The 17,063-nt window shown below is 43.3% G+C and overlaps 1 protein-coding gene across 1 annotated transcript in view; it reads left to right on the top strand.

Annotated features, from left to right (window-relative positions):
- Positions 1 to 17,063, top strand: part of LOC140742805 (RNA helicase aquarius) — an 86,025-nt gene that overhangs the window by 51,100 nt on the left and 17,862 nt on the right. The window contains exons 14-23 of the mRNA XM_073073822.1: positions 450 to 619; positions 2,069 to 2,200; positions 6,468 to 6,605; positions 7,137 to 7,228; positions 7,940 to 8,138; positions 8,490 to 8,673; positions 10,102 to 10,226; positions 11,467 to 11,627; positions 12,035 to 12,302; positions 13,678 to 13,849. Coding sequence (XP_072929923.1) covers positions 450 to 619; positions 2,069 to 2,200; positions 6,468 to 6,605; positions 7,137 to 7,228; positions 7,940 to 8,138; positions 8,490 to 8,673; positions 10,102 to 10,226; positions 11,467 to 11,627; positions 12,035 to 12,302; positions 13,678 to 13,849 — 1,641 coding nt within the window. The remainder of the gene's footprint in view (positions 1 to 449; positions 620 to 2,068; positions 2,201 to 6,467; positions 6,606 to 7,136; positions 7,229 to 7,939; positions 8,139 to 8,489; positions 8,674 to 10,101; positions 10,227 to 11,466; positions 11,628 to 12,034; positions 12,303 to 13,677; positions 13,850 to 17,063) is intronic.

Genomic DNA, 17,063 nt, shown 5'->3' with positions numbered 1-17,063 from the left:
TAAAAATAATTGGTCATCCTGTGGCGATATAACGTCAGTAATCATAAATTGACATCTGAATCGAGTATATTCAAAATTTTGAGCTCAATTGGTTGAGATTGAATGATGTGCTGTAATGAAGACAGCTTGTAAAAATATTGTATATAAAACATATAATAGAAGATTACAATACGAGGACGAAAAACATTTTTCGTCCGCGTGTTGTATACAATTTTATATTACGGGGTCGGAAATGGGGTTTTGCGCACGCGAAGCGTGCGTAAAACGTCAATTTACGCACGCCGTGATATAAACCTAATTTGGTAATATCTATCAACTATCAACATATATCATTACATGCTAAATACATATGCATGACAGAAATACTTTTAAATTTGCTCTGAAAGCATGGGTGTTATTATACTAGTTGTCATCTTTTTCCAAAATTATTGTGTTCCGTGTACCAACAGGACGTGTACGAAACGTTCAACATAGTGATGCGGCGTAAACCCAAGGAGAATAACTTCAAGGCGGTGTTGGAGACGATCAGGGAGCTGATGAACACGGAGTGCGTGGTCCCCGAGTGGCTGCACGACATCGTGCTGGGTTACGGAGATCCTGGACAGGCGCACTACACCAGGTATTGTGATCGGTAGTTTTATTCTTGATTTACAGGGTGATTTTTTGAAATTCGGGCAAATCCGAAACTATTTGAGAGGAACAAGGCCGATTTGAATAAAAACTAAAACTGCACTCGTAGGATTCCTGGCTAGGGAAAATTAATGATGCAGTTTTAACTTTTGTCAACATCGGCTTCGTAACTCCTTTTAGCATGATTCGCTAATTCTTATTAGTTTGGATTTGGCCATAAAAGCCCATTTGAAAAATTCACCTGTAAATTAAAGGTTCTTAAACTTATTTTCTGTATCGACTACATTGAGACTCGATTCTCAAGAGAATTTCCAGCGCTCCCCAAAGATCGCATATTTTTTCCCCTAACAGTAATCTGTCTCTAAAATAAGTCTGCGAAAAAGAAGATTCTTTTTCTTTCTGGAATATAAATGCCTCTCAAATCGCCGATCTTCACGTTTACCTTATTGAGTTGAAAGCAATTCAGCCATGACTCCTAACCCGCGTCAACGCGTAGGCCTCTAGCGTTCACGAGGGGGCGTTATTGCCCACTTTGAGAAACATGTTTGGAACGGAGCCGTTTAAATTTTATTGTCAATATAGGCACTTGATGTATGAGCATACATGTAGTAAGAATAAGTACAATATAATTTAAAATTCTTGATGACTTTTTGCCAGCTTCACTGAGATATGGGCGCGTCAAGTAATTAGCATGTATCTTGTTAAAACAATCGCAACTAATTTTATATGGTTACAGATAATAGATGTCGGCTTCTATCAACGTGGGTCAATCTCACAGTCGCACCGCATACATTATTTATTACTCTGTTATCGTGGTTATATTTAACATTACGATGTTAACCTTTTTGAAGCGTTTTAGTCGTAAAATAAGGCTATCAAATACATTGATGTTTAACATGATTATTATAAGAAAACATGTTGCGTAAATGGTTTTTACTAACAAGTTATTTTATGTATGCATGAAGTTATAACTCACTAGGCCGTGGTAGCTGCGTGGTTAGAAACTCAACCTCTTAATCGGGAAGTCCGAAGTTCGGATTCAGGCAACTCAGAGTTATATTAATAAATAATTATTACTTGCTTCAACGGTGAAAGAAATTGTATTTAATTATTTCGTTTAGTTTAAAATACCGTTGTAAAGGAGTTTTTGTGATTCGTTATTCAAATTTTTCTTTGTTTTATCTTATATTTAAAATTCTTGTGTCACTATGTTACTTACCGTTCTCCTCCGAAAAGGCTTTACCGATTTTCACCAAATTTTATATGCATATTCAGTAGGTCTGAGAATCGGCTACTATCTATTTTTCATATCCTAAGGGTTTTTCACCCGTAAAACTTTTTTATTTATATGGCAACACAACGTTTGCCGGGTCAGCTAGTATTTTGTATATTAGTAGTAAGATATTTTTGTCTATGGTAACCTACAATGTTTGTCCAGGATGCCCAACGAGATCCCAACGCTGGACTTCAACGACACCTTCCTGGACATGGAACACTTGCGGAACAGCTTCCCAGGGTACGAGATAAAGGTGCAGACGGACGACCCACGGAAACTGGTGCGACCTTTCAAGTACGTACATAAAATAAGTCGTAAACAATAAAAATGGACACATTTAAGTTTTTTAAACGGAAAATATAGGGGTAGCAGACGAACATGCAGTCCATCTGATGGTAAGCGGCTACTGCTGCCCGTGAATATTTGTAATCCACCTCAGATAAGAATAAATTCCTACCTTAGTTCGGCGATACGCCGCTACCCCTGAGGATTGAGCTGGAATGCCTCGGAAAAGTATATTTTCCCTACTACGCCCTTCAAACCAGAACACCTGTTATAAGGTAGAAATAAGAGTGACGGTGGTGCCGCTGAAGAGGACCTGAAGGGTCTAACCACAGAGATTAGATCTTAGATTTACCTTTAAAATAGAGGTCATATAGAATCGTCAAAGAATTTTGGTGTTTCTGTATGAACCCTGAATAATTTCAAGATATAAAGACAAACAAAAATAAATATGTAAAGTTGTCTATCTATGCAATAAAGTCCCATCCAAATCGATCCACTATTTTTTAAATTCGGTCTTGTACGCAAACTCAATTTAGGTGTCTTGACGGGCTGTAAATATTATTAGGTAGTATTATTTTTATTAAAAATTTGTGCGTATTAGAAATTAATTATCACTTGCTTAAACGGTGAAGGAAAACATCGTGAGGAAACCTGCATACCTGAGAGATTTATAAAAAAAAATCTTAAAAGTATGTAAAGTCTACCAATACGCACTTGGCCAGCGCGGTGGACTATGGCCTAATCCTTCTCATTCTGAGAGGAGACCCGTGCCCAGCAGTGGGACAGTAATGGGTTGTTGATGATGATGATGAGTATTATTTTTATCCAAGATTATGGCGTGTGGTGATAATATTCTTACGTAGACGGTGGTCTAATATATATTACTTGAACTTACCATGTAAACAGTGAATTCTCACATATAAAATATAATTTAATCCTATGCCTATTACATATTACGCTGATACTAAACATGATGTATTCGGCACATATGCGGTACGTATCAATTTCATATGCGGAAAAACCTTAATCTAGTCGATTAGACAAGTGCATAAATGCCAGATTGCCTCTATTGACTCTGTGAAATTACGTCACTCTCATCCAGACTCTACAATGATGATTTAATATTACAAAAAGCTTGTTTGTTATTACAATAAATTATACAATACAATACATATATGCCTATATAATAATTGTATTTTACATAGATAAGTATATATATCTCACCGCCTTGTATTTGAAGGAAGCCATTAAATGGCTTAAATCGCTGACACATTGTCAGCCGTAGTAATGGCTGTCATGGTGTGATTTACGCGGAACAATGCCGACATATGCAGTTAAGTGGTGCAAAAACACGAAATTGAAGAAAAAGTGCGGTGAAATATCTTTTTATTCGTAAATGCTCTAAAAACTACATTTTTTTTAATATTTTTCAAACACGAAAATAGATGACAGTGATAATTTCAATTGTCAAAACTGGTTACATTTTCTTGTTAAGAGTGAGTAATCTTTACTAATCTATGGTATTATATTTAAAATATATATATATATATATATATACAGGGTGAATTTTTAAAACGGGCCTTCAAGGCCAAATCGGAAACTATAAGGATTAGCGAAAAATGCTGAAAGGAGTTACGAGGCCGATTTTGATAAAAACTAAATCTGCATCATTACTTTTTTAAAATAACTTTTTCCCTAACCGGGAATTGAACGAGTTCATTTTGAAAAAAAATGCACCCTCTATATTATTCCACTATCTGATAGTGCTGCTTATAAGGATCAAAATCTGGAAAGTAATGATAAATGACAAACTAAAGGAAAAGCCTCAATTTTAAGAAAATACATATTTTTTTCATATTAATTTGGCAGTTAAGTTTCCGCCATTCATTAATTTAAACATTTCGTGTATTAACATTTTTTTTTGGCTCAATGTTTCTAATCATTCGAAATGGACGTTTTGTTTCCCAATAATTTATATTTTTATGTCCGACTTAGATAAGGTTATTTTTAGGACCATTAAAATAGATTTACTTGCTATGGGCGGAGTTTCGTTTAATACAGATGTAAAGTTGACAATTTGCGAGAATTACCTTTAGAGTCAAATCCGAGTGATTACTAAAAAAAGAAATATAGAAATCATATTTAGCGTTAAACGAATTTGTAAACAACACACAATAAGGATTTACTATTTAATCAGTTATCTATTTTCATTAGAAAATAAATCCTAAAAACGGCGGTAACTTATTTGCCAAACTATTACTTTCTCATACTAAGCCGTATGTCACGGTCATAACATAGAATATACCTGTATATACAGGGTGAATTTTTAAAACGGGCCTTCAGGGCCAAATCAGAAACTATAAGGATTAGCGAAAAATGCTGAAAGGAGTTACGAGGCCGATTTTGATAAAAACTAAAACTGCATCATTAGTTTTTTAAAATATCTTTTTCCCTAGCCGGGAATCGAACGAGTTCATTTTGTAAAAAATTACACCCTCTATATTATTCCACCATCTGATAGTGTCGCTTATAAGGATCAAATTCTGGAAAGTAATGTTATGTGACAAATTAAAGGAAAAGGAAAATTTTGAAGAAAATACATATTTTTCCATACATTGCCATACTAATCCTTAAGGATTATACATAGCAAAGGATTTATTTGTAATTGTTTAGAAACATACGTAAGTCATACCATTGAAGAATTTGTTGGTTAATCAACTAATTATTCTATGTTATGACTATGACATACGGCTTAGTATGAGAAAGTAATAGTTTGGCAAGTAAATTACCGCCGTTTTTAGGATTTATTTTTTAATAAAAATAGATAAGTGATTAAATAGTAAATTGTTATTGTTTGTTGTTTATAACTACGTTTCAACAGTAAATATAATTTTCTATATCTCTTTGTTTAGTTATCACTCGGATTTGACTCGAAAAAAACATTCTCGCAAATTGTCAATTTTACATCTGTATTAAACGAAACTCCGCCCATAGCAAGTTAAATCTATTATAATGGTCCTTATAAGGTATAAGGTAACCTTAACTAAGTCGGACATAAAAATATAAATTCTTGAAGAACAAAACGTCCATTTCGAATGATTTGAAACATTGAGCCAAAAAATTGTTAATACGCGAAATGTTTAAATTGATGAATGGCGGGAACTTAACTGCCAAATTAATATAAAAAAATATGTATTTTCTTAAAATTGAGGCTTTTCCTTTAGTTTGTCATTTATCATTACTTCCCAGATTTTGATCCTTAAAAGCAACACTATCAGATAGTGGAATAATATAGAGGGTGTATTTTTTTTCAAAATGAACTCGTTCGATTCCCGGCTAGGGAAAAAGTTATTTTAAAAAAGTAAAGATGCAGTTTTAGTTTTTATCAAAATCGGCCTCGTAACTCCTTTCAGCATTTTTCGCTAATCCTTATAGTTTCGGATTTGGCCCTGAAGGCCCGTTTTAAAAATTCACCCTGTATATACATGAATATAAAATTAACCTTTCAAAACTTGAATTAAAAGCGAAAGTTTAAAATTGAAAAGTTCAATATATTATAATCTAATGCACCGCACAATTCGTTTATTGGATTGTACAGAATTGAGGTACTTTTATAAAATAAGCATTTACCAGTGTGTTCGAGCCAGTATGGCTCGACCGGAAAATTGCTGCGACTATTTCTAGCGTGAAGTAGTTCTGCGTTTCGGTAGAAGTCTGTGGATGCCGGCTGACTTACATGTGAGGCGACCATCTCATGCTTCAGGACTCCTGACTCAGGAGTGGCAACGCATCTGTGATCAACTTTTTTTTTATAATATAGGAGTAGCAGACGAGCATGCAGTCCACCTGATGGTAAGTGGCTACTGCCGCCAATGGACATCTGTAATCAACCCCAGATAGGATTAGATATTTCTACCTGAGGTTCGCCACAGATGCGCCGCTACCCCTGAGGACTAAGCTGGAACGCCTCGGAAAAGTATGTCTCTCTTACCACACCCTTCAAAACGGAACACAGCAGCGACTAAAACTCCTGTTATTAGGTAGAAATAGGTGTGGCGGTGGTGCCGCCGGAGTCGAACAACAAAGGGTTCTACCACCATCAAAATGTGTGATCAGCTTCATGTAGAACAACTGTTCTGTAATGGATTTGGTTACAGGTCCATTGGAAATAGTGGTCGTGTACCACCAGGTGTAATGCATTCTGGTTTGCAGCAATGACCACTTACCATCAGGTGGTCTGCTAGTTTGGTTTTTAATTTATTTGTTTTCCAACTAGGCTAACATTTGAAAACGTGTTACGGAAACAAGAACTAGGTGATAACGCCATGGATGAAGATGAACCACGCAAGAGCATCATCGTGGAGCCGCACGTCCAGCCGAAAAGGGGACCCTACCTCTACAATGAACCTAAGAAGTAAGACATCAAACATAATACATATATCTTTTTAAATAGGTATTGTTCATATGTAAATGACAAGTGTTATAAGCATACAGTTCTGTAAAGCCAATGAGCAATTTGCTTCATGATCCTGTTATCAATTGATCTATTTATAATTGTAATGTGTCTTGCAATTGTGTCTAATAAAGGACATTCTTAAGTTATTTCCGTCAAATACTCATAACTAGTTGTTTCCAGCGATTTCGTACGCACTGGCGGTCTAAGAGAGTGTAGGTAGGGCTTCGCATTGGGCTTCTAGGGGACCCAAATGTTTTAAGTACCCTGGTAGACCTATTATTTTTTTATCTTTGGAAAAAAATAATGGACTCATTACTATTATTAACTGGTAATCAGTGTATACATTAGGCGCGTCTATAATACGGTTAAATTATCCCGCTATAAGAAGTAGAAAGCCCGCTCCACATTCTCGCCGAGTAGCTCTCGCGAGAATGTGGAGCAGGTATAAGATACAACAGGATAAAGTTAATACTGGGGTTTTGATCCCAGGAACAACATTCTGTTCACGCCGACGCAAGTGGAGGCGATCCGGTCGGGAATGCAGCCGGGTCTCACGCTCGTCGTAGGGCCGCCGGGAACAGGTAAGATATTGTGCCCTTTTGTGGATGTCCTGTTACCTTATTTGTTAAAAATGTTAAAAGGTGCGTCTGAATTCGTTTTAAGATGGGTTGGTTTTAAACAATGATGGTTAAGAATAATGTGTTTTTATATTTATTTAATTTTGTTTTATTCTTCATTATTCTATTCAGTTTTTTACAGACAAATATGACTCGGAGCTAAAAATGCTATTTAATACTTTTATTTTAACTTCGATTGAGCTCTACTTCTGATATTTTTTACTTCCCCCGATATTTTTTACTTTTCTCTTTTTCTCTCCCCTGTCTATGTCTTCTTTTGTGAATATTTTTCTCTTCTCTGTCTCCTATCACCTCCATGCCTTTCTCTAACTCCTATCTCTTATCTGTCTCCTATCTCCTCCATGCCTTTCTCTAGCTCATATCTCTTCTTTGTCGCGTATGTCCTCCATGCCTTTCTCTAGCTTATATCACTTATGTCACTTGACTTTCGGTATCCATAAGGTAACGAAAGTGATCTGGAAACATTCCCTCTGCCTTCTTTTCCTTCCTCACCTATCACCTTTCGTGTATATCTTCCCGTTTATTTCATTCGCTCATTATTTCACTCTGTTCTCCCTCACAGCCGTTCTCCTTCACTCTCTATCATTATTACCTTTCTTCCCAAGCTCCCTTTTCTCTCTTTATCACTAACTAACATTACTCTCACCACAACAGGCAAAACAGACGTAGCGGTGCAGATAATATCGAACCTGTACCACAACTTCCCGTGGCAGCGCACCCTGGTGGTGACGCACAGCAACCAGGCTCTCAACCAGCTGTTCGAGAAGGTCGCCGAGCTGGACGTGGATGAGCGACATCTGTTGCGTCTCGGACACGGCGAGGAAGCTCTGCAGACTGATAAAGATTTCTCTAGGTAATCATATCAATCACTCATTAACATATTATCATAAGTGGCAATAATTCTTGTGTTGGTAGATTCCATGTTCGTTACAGGGTATTTAGGGTTAATTTGGCGTCGATCACAAATGTCCACGTGCAAACTATTTAGCATCAAGTGGATTGTGTAGACATGCTAGCTCATCTGAGGCCGTTTTCTTGAATTTACAGGCAGTAAAAAAAGTTGATTGTTAATCTTATATTAGTTTAATTCGATTGTGATAACTCCGGCCGACACAGACACCTATATTTGAGGCCGATAACAAACATCTTTGGGCATATCATGGACCTCATGTATCTTCATTACTAACACTTTCCTCCCACCCAGATACGGTCGCGTGAACTACGTGCTGGCGAAGCGGTTGGAGCTGCTGGAGGCGGTGGGGCGGCTGCAGCGCGCGCTGGGCGCCGCGGGGGACGCCGCCGCCACGTGCGAGCTGGCGCACCACTTCCACGTGTACCACGTGCGCCCGCGCTGGGCCGCCTTCCAGCTCGCCTGCAGGCAGCAGCAGGTGAGCTGCACCCGCCCGCCCAGGCGTGGCCTGTTAGAGGACCCAAAATAAAATATTAAATTCGTTCTACATATTCATCCACCAGCCTTTAAGGGACCACTGCTGGACACATATCTAATCTGCGGCACTCCAACCGGTCTTGAGCTGAGCTGAATCCAGCGATTACCCACTGTCCGCTTCAGGTCATCAGTCCACCTGGTCGGGGGGCGTCCTATACTCCTTTTACCGAGACATGGTCTCCATTCGAGAACCTCCCTACTCCATCAGTTATCTGTTCTACATTTGGTCATCTCTAAGTTATCGCCTACGTCCTGCTACGCTCATTGCTATGAGCCGAGTGTTTGTAATCGACTTACCGGCCGCGACAAGCGGCGCTTACACACGTATCGCCCACATATTCTGAGGCGAACAACACCGCTCAAGGATAAGGTCGTATGTCTAAATTTGTAATTTAGTCGTAAGAAACGAATAATAAAATCTGCTTTTCACATAGCGAATACATTAGCCTTACTTTTGAAAGGCATGTAGTATTCATGTATTTACAAATAATGTCACGAGAACAACGTAATGTTTCAATATTATCAAAAAAAAAAACACATTAAAAATCTTTGAGGAAGAAATATCGACTTATTTTTTTAGTTTAATTCGGTTAAGGTAAACCATATTAGATAAATATAAGAGTGAAAAATAAATTTACGTATGCGTACGTGCCTACGTGTGTGTTACGTGTGCGTGTGTGCGTTCTTTGTATTCCTTTTGGGCAACGCACCACTCGACCGAGCTACTCGTCGAATTGGGACACACTGAAAATCAGTGGCCGTGGTTCGCCGCGGCGAGGCTGAGTGTGGACCCTTCTGTTTAATTTTACTGCAGCAATGTTCTGATTTGAGAATCATATTTACTATTATTTATGCCATATAATGTTGTCATATTTTTTACAAATAAATATTTCATTCTTTCTTTCTTTCTTTCATAGAGAATTACTTCTTTATCTGGAAAAAGATTATAATAAAATTTGCACATGCTTGTCACATTACGTTCACTAGTCTGTATTAGATAAAAATATAAATGGGCTTAATATTCGTTTACAAAAGACCAACTGAAAACAATGAAGAATTGTGGTAAAATCATTTTTTTTAACGAGGCATTACTTTATTAGTGGGACTTTAAAGACGGCAATATATCGCTTTATATACATTTTTGTAATAACACATATAAATTATAGAAAATTTACATCTAACAGATTGTATCTTTGCTATACTTTACTGCGTTTGTCATTACTAACCTTGACCCAGCTAAGTATTTTATGCGCAGATTCAAACAAAGGTAAACATTTCCGCATGTAATACAAAATATAACGCAAATAATCTAATTTTCCCATAAAAATACGATTTTAAAAACGTATTTTAACTACTTTTTTGTTTACAGACAAAATCTGTGGAAACCATTAGCAAAGAGTTTCCCTTCCACGAATTCTTCCAAGATGCCCCGAAACCGCTGTTTCCCGGAAAATCCTACGAGGATGATATGGAAATAGCACAGAGCTGTTATAGGTACGTAAATATTTTGATAATCCGCAATTTCAACAGGAATAATGACGTTAGAAGTATCTTTTAAAGGTGGTAGAACCCTTTGTGGTTCGACTCCGGCGGCACCACCGCCACACCTATTTCTACCTAATAACAGCAGTGTTAGGCGCTGCTGTGTTCCGGTTTGAAGGGTGTGGTAAGGGAGACAGACTTTTCCGAGGAGTTCCAGCTTAGTTCTCAGAGGTAGCAGCGCATCTGTGACTGACCTCAGATAGGAATATCTAATCCTATCTGAGGTTGATTACGGATGTCCATGAGCGGCAGTAGCCACTTACCATCAGGTGGACTGCATGCTCGTCTACTACTCCTATAATATAAAAAAAACTGTTGTACCGCCATACTCAAATACGGCGCTTTACAAGTCGAAAATAGTTATGACTTACATATATCAGAAACATAATTATTATTTATATGGCTGTCCCCCTGATGTATGTGATCATATCTATAATCAACTCCTATAATAATACAGAACACAATTTCTACCGGAAGCCGATCTGAGATGAGTTACCACTCAGGACTAAGAAGGTCGCCGCATAAGTGTGTAATATTCTCGTTTAAGGTGTTAAAGGTGTCGTAAGGTGGATATACTTTGTCCCTGTAGTTCCGGGACTAGAATAGGGCTACGGTATCCCCTGCCTGTCGTAAGAGGCGACTAAAAGGGGGCTTCCGGGGTTGCGGGCGGCAAGAGTGGGAGCTCGAACCGCCCAGCAAGTGACCCCGGGAAGGACGGCGGTATGTGTGGTCGCATACCGTCGTAAACAATACATGGTGTGGGAGGAGCGAAAGCTGCTCCCCAGGGTAGAGCCCGATCGGGGCATAGCGCTTGGAGGGCTCCGGTTGTGTTCCGTCGGAGATCCCGGAGTTCTCCAACAAGCGTTGAGGACGGCCACCGGGGTTTTAGTGCGGTAAGAATCCCACATAACCCGGCGTCGCTCCCACGTCGTCGGGTACCTTTTGAAGGTTCCCCCTCGAGAAAAAAAAACAAAAAGGGTTGATATACTTATGCGAGGCTTTCCAACTTAGTCTTCAGATTTTGCGATGCATGTGCTCATTTTTTAAATTTCAACTACACATTTTGTATCTAAAGCTGAGAAATATTAATTATCGGCTGTAGTAAAATAACGTCAGTTGACCTTGAAGCTAATTTACAAGTAGTATAAGTCTATTTTAACATTATTTTTAAGTAATACCAAGTTGTTTTTAGGTACATAGACCACATATTCGAAGAACTGGAGGAGTTCCGCGCATTCGAACTACTCCGGTCTGGTTTAGATCGGTCCAAATATCTTCTAGTTAAGGAGGCGAAAATTATTGCGATGACGTGTACACACGCGGCTCTGAAACGATCAGAATTAGTGCAAATCGGTAAGCTATCTCGAACCACTATTGTAAACTGTGTAACAACTTCCTAGAAATTAACAAAAGTTTGAGTGACGCGATGTGAGATCAGAAAAACGTGAGAATTATCCGCTGTATGATTTGAATTACTCATCATTCTGTATAAATTATACATTTGATCTCATTATCTCAGAATCTTAGGTTTTCAAGAAGTCCTCAGATTGCCTTTTAACAATTTCCTTGATTATGGGATTATAGTTGATAAATGGGTCAATAAAAGGATTAATTAAAAATTGCATATTTCAAGTTTGGCTATCTTTAAAGTAAAAAAAGTAAATTAAAAGAAAAATCCTGTTTACGTACATGTGCCCGTAACTCTCACGCACAATCCGTAAATGTAAGTACGCACTTACTAAATAATACTATTCCCACAGGCTTCAAATACGACAACATCCTAATGGAAGAGTCCGCTCAGATCCTCGAGATCGAAACCTTCATACCCCTGCTACTACAAAACCCTCAAGACGGTCGGTCGCGGCTGAAGCGCTGGATCATGATCGGTGACCACCACCAGCTGCCGCCCGTGGTGAAGAACATGGCCTTCCAGAAGTACTCTAACATGGAGCAGAGCCTCTTCACTAGGATGGTCAGGCTCGGTGTGCCCTATGTGGAGCTTGACGCTCAAGGTCGTGCGAGACCCAGGTAAGAACTTATTGTGACCTTATATATTCTTGTATGTTATGTTGTGTTATAAAATAATAATGATATTCAATTTTTTCATAATGATCAAAATTTGACTGTGATCATTATAGCAAATTTGACGATTTTTTGTCGATAAAACGAAAGATAGTAGACAGAAAAGGTACTGAGCTATGTGTACTATATGTTATTCAAAAACAAAACAACGATATTCATAAGTTTTATAACTTATGATTTTTTTTTAATATTTTTATTGATAACACTCGTCTTGTCTCATCATTATCTAACAAACAAACAATACAAAAAATGTGGCTAACAAACAAAAAAAACAATGTGAGCCGTCACGGGACGCCTGGCAGATGTGAAACATCGACATTATTTTGTAAAAGTAATATGCAGAAAAGAACATATTGTGATAGGAACTAAATATGTCATAATGATAAAATAAAATATTACGATTTTTGCGCATGGCGACGCGTCGCCACACTGTACACACTACTGCATATAGACTGTATATATATATACCATCGTATAGCGTGACGCCACGGCATGCGTCGCCACGCCAGAAATCGGTTTAACGTGCGGCTATAGATGTTTCACATCAAAAGGAAAATGGCGACGCATGTTGATTTAAATATGAAAATTCTTAGCGGAAGCGATAAGACATAGTATACAATAAAATAAGTCGACGGACTCCTTTTTAGAACCCTATAAATTATTCTATCACCACTAGAATTTATAAATACAAATTAACATGAAACAATTTATATAGTGTCTGTGGTATGAATCATGGTAATGGGTGGTATACAATAAATCATTTATACATTTGGTATAGGTATAATAACTCAAGTTGCCAATTAGACTATCCTGCGTACATTCAGTTATTAAACTAGGTTTCACCGGCGGCATTCGCTGTGTTTTATATATAATCTATTTTAATTTTTCTGATTCAACAATCAGAAAAAATAACTTAACTTTAACAAGTTATACTTTTTTAAATGGTAAATAATGAGAGTGAGTTATTTTACAAAATCTATAGAAAAGTCAATATAATTTAGCTATTAACTAGTATCGCAAGCATTGTGAAGATAAATATTTTTAAAGTTGATACGATAATAATAATTAAATGAATTCAATATAATTATTATAGCGTAACGCCCCAGCGTAACCCGTCTCGTTTTCCCGAAACCTCCCTCTCGTCTCACAATAAAACTAATATGTATCTCAAAAATCTTCCTAAATAAGTATAGTCAGCGCCACACTGCTAGTCCGCTCTGATATTGTTGCGAGTAGATGTAGTCATACAATTTGTTATGACGACGAGATTCATTTCTATTCTGTAACTCCAAAAATGTTTAACACGATGTTCCATGCACAGCATATGCAACCTGTACCGTTGGCGGTACCGCGCGCTGGGCGACCTGGCGCACGTGCAGCGCCTGCCCGAGTACCGCGCGGCCAACGCGGGCCTGCGCTACGACTTCCAGCTGGTCGACGTGGAGGACTTCAACGGCATGGGCGAGACCGAGCCCAGCCCCTACTTCTACCAGGTCGGTAGTTAGTACTGCACGTGACCTGGCGCACGTGCAGCGCCTGCCCGAGTACCGCGCGGCCAACGCGGGCCTGCGCTACGACTTCCAGCTGGTCGACGTGGAGGACTTCAACGGCATGGGCGAGACCGAGCCCAGCCCCTACTTCTACCAGGTCGGTAGTTAGTACTGCACGTGACCTGGCGCACGTGCAGCGCCTGCCCGAGTACCGCGCGGCCAACGCGGGCCTGCGCTACGACTTCCAGCTGGTCGACGTGGAGGACTTCAACGGCATGGGCGAGACCGAGCCCAGCCCCTACTTCTACCAGGTCGGTAGTTAGTACTGCACGTGACCTGGCGCACGTGCAGCGCCTGCCCGAGTACCGCGCGGCCAACGCGGGCCTGCGCTACGACTTCCAGCTGGTCGACGTGGAGGACTTCAACGGCATGGGCGAGACCGAGCCCAGCCCCTACTTCTACCAGGTCGGTAGTTAGTACTGCACGTGACCTGGCGCACGTGCAGCGCCTGCCCGAGTACCGCGCGGCCAACGCGGGCCTGCGCTACGACTTCCAGCTGGTCGACGTGGAGGACTTCAACGGCATGGGCGAGACCGAGCCCAGCCCCTACTTCTACCAGGTCGGTAGTTAGTACTGCACGTGACCTGGCGCACGTGCAGCGCCTGCCCGAGTACCGCGCGGCCAACGCGGGCCTGCGCTACGACTTCCAGCTGGTCGACGTGGAGGACTTCAACGGCATGGGCGAGACCGAGCCCAGCCCCTACTTCTACCAGGTCGGTAGTTAGTACTGCACGTGACCTGGCGCACGTGCAGCGCCTGCCCGAGTACCGCGCGGCCAACGCGGGCCTGCGCTACGACTTCCAGCTGGTCGACGTGGAGGACTTCAACGGCATGGGCGAGACCGAGCCCAGCCCCTACTTCTACCAGGTCGGTAGTTAGTACTGCACGTGACCTGGCGCACGTGCAGCGCCTGCCCGAGTACCGCGCGGCCAACGCGGGCCTGCGCTACGACTTCCAGCTGGTCGACGTGGAGGACTTCAACGGCATGGGCGAGACCGAGCCCAGCCCCTACTTCTACCAGGTCGGTAGTTAGTACTGCACGTGACCTGGCGCACGTGCAGCGCCTGCCCGAGTACCGCGCGGCCAACGCGGGCCTGCGCTACGACTTCCAGCTGGTCGACGTGGAGGACTTCAACGGCATGGGCGAGACCGAGCCCAGCCCCTACTTCTACCAGGTCGGTAGTTAGTACTGCACGTGACCTGGCGCACGTGCAGCGCCTGCCCGAGTACCGCGCGGCCAACGCGGGCCTGCGCTACGACTTCCAGCTGGTCGACGTGGAGGACTTCAACGGCATGGGCGAGACCGAGCCCAGCCCCTACTTCTACCAGGTCGGTAGTTAGTACTGCACGTGACCTGGCGCACGTGCAGCGCCTGCCCGAGTACCGCGCGGCCAACGCGGGCCTGCGCTACGACTTCCAGCTGGTCGACGTGGAGGACTTCAACGGCATGGGCGAGACCGAGCCCAGCCCCTACTTCTACCAGGTCGGTAGTTAGTACTGCACGTGACCTGGCGCACGTGCAGCGCCTGCCCGAGTACCGCGCGGCCAACGCGGGCCTGCGCTACGACTTCCAGCTGGTCGACGTGGAGGACTTCAACGGCATGGGCGAGACCGAGCCCAGCCCCTACTTCTACCAGGTCGGTAGTTAGTACTGCACGTGACCTGGCGCACGTGCAGCGCCTGCCCGAGTACCGCGCGGCCAACGCGGGCCTGCGCTACGACTTCCAGCTGGTCGACGTGGAGGACTTCAACGGCATGGGCGAGACCGAGCCCAGCCCCTACTTCTACCAGGTCGGTAGTTAGTACTGCACGTGACCTGGCGCACGTGCAGCGCCTGCCCGAGTACCGCGCGGCCAACGCGGGCCTGCGCTACGACTTCCAGCTGGTCGACGTGGAGGACTTCAACGGCATGGGCGAGACCGAGCCCAGCCCCTACTTCTACCAGGTCGGTAGTTAGTACTGCACGTGACCTGGCGCACGTGCAGCGCCTGCCCGAGTACCGCGCGGCCAACGCGGGCCTGCGCTACGACTTCCAGCTGGTCGACGTGGAGGACTTCAACGGCATGGGCGAGACCGAGCCCAGCCCCTACTTCTACCAGGTCGGTAGTTAGTACTGCACGTGACCTGGCGCACGTGCAGCGCCTGCCCGAGTACCGCGCGGCCAACGCGGGCCTGCGCTACGACTTCCAGCTGGTCGACGTGGAGGACTTCAACGGCATGGGCGAGACCGAGCCCAGCCCCTACTTCTACCAGGTCGGTAGTTAGTACTGCACGTGACCTGGCGCACGTGCAGCGCCTGCCCGAGTACCGCGCGGCCAACGCGGGCCTGCGCTACGACTTCCAGCTGGTCGACGTGGAGGACTTCAACGGCATGGGCGAGACCGAGCCCAGCCCCTACTTCTACCAGGTCGGTAGTTAGTACTGCACGTGACCTGGCGCACGTGCAGCGCCTGCCCGAGTACCGCGCGGCCAACGCGGGCCTGCGCTACGACTTCCAGCTGGTCGACGTGGAGGACTTCAACGGCATGGGCGAGACCGAGCCCAGCCCCTACTTCTACCAGGTCGGTAGTTAGTACTGCACGTGACCTGGCGCACGTGCAGCGCCTGCCCGAGTACCGCGCGGCCAACGCGGGCCTGCGCTACGACTTCCAGCTGGTCGACGTGGAGGACTTCAACGGCATGGGCGAGACCGAGCCCAGCCCCTACTTCTACCAGGTCGGTAGTTAGTACTGCACGTGACCTGGCGCACGTGCAGCGCCTGCCCGAGTACCGCGCGGCCAACGCGGGCCTGCGCTACGACTTCCAGCTGGTCGACGTGGAGGACTTCAACGGCATGGGCGAGACCGAGCCCAGCCCCTACTTCTACCAGGTCGGTAGTTAGTACTGCACGTGACCTGGCGCACGTGCAGCGCCTGCCCGAGTACCGCGCGGCCAACGCGGGCCTGCGCTACGACTTCCAGCTGGTCGACGTGGAGGACTTCAACGGCATGGGCGAGACCGAGCCCAGCCCCTACTTCTACCAGGTCGGTAGTTAGTACTGCACGTGACCTGGCGCACGTGCAGCGCCTGCCCGAGTACCGCGCGGCCAACGCGGGCCTGCGCTACGACTTCCAGCTGGTCGACGTGGAGGACTTCAACGGCATGGGCGAGACCGAGC

This window comes from Epargyreus clarus, unplaced genomic scaffold (assembly GCF_041222505.1).
Source record: "Epargyreus clarus isolate Ecla_fem2 unplaced genomic scaffold, WU_Ecla_fem_2.2 ptg000006l, whole genome shotgun sequence".
In the NCBI taxonomy this organism is placed as follows: Eukaryota; Metazoa; Arthropoda; class Insecta; order Lepidoptera; family Hesperiidae; genus Epargyreus; species Epargyreus clarus.
Note: the sequence above shows the minus strand (reverse complement) of the source record. Positions and strands in the feature narration are given on the sequence as shown.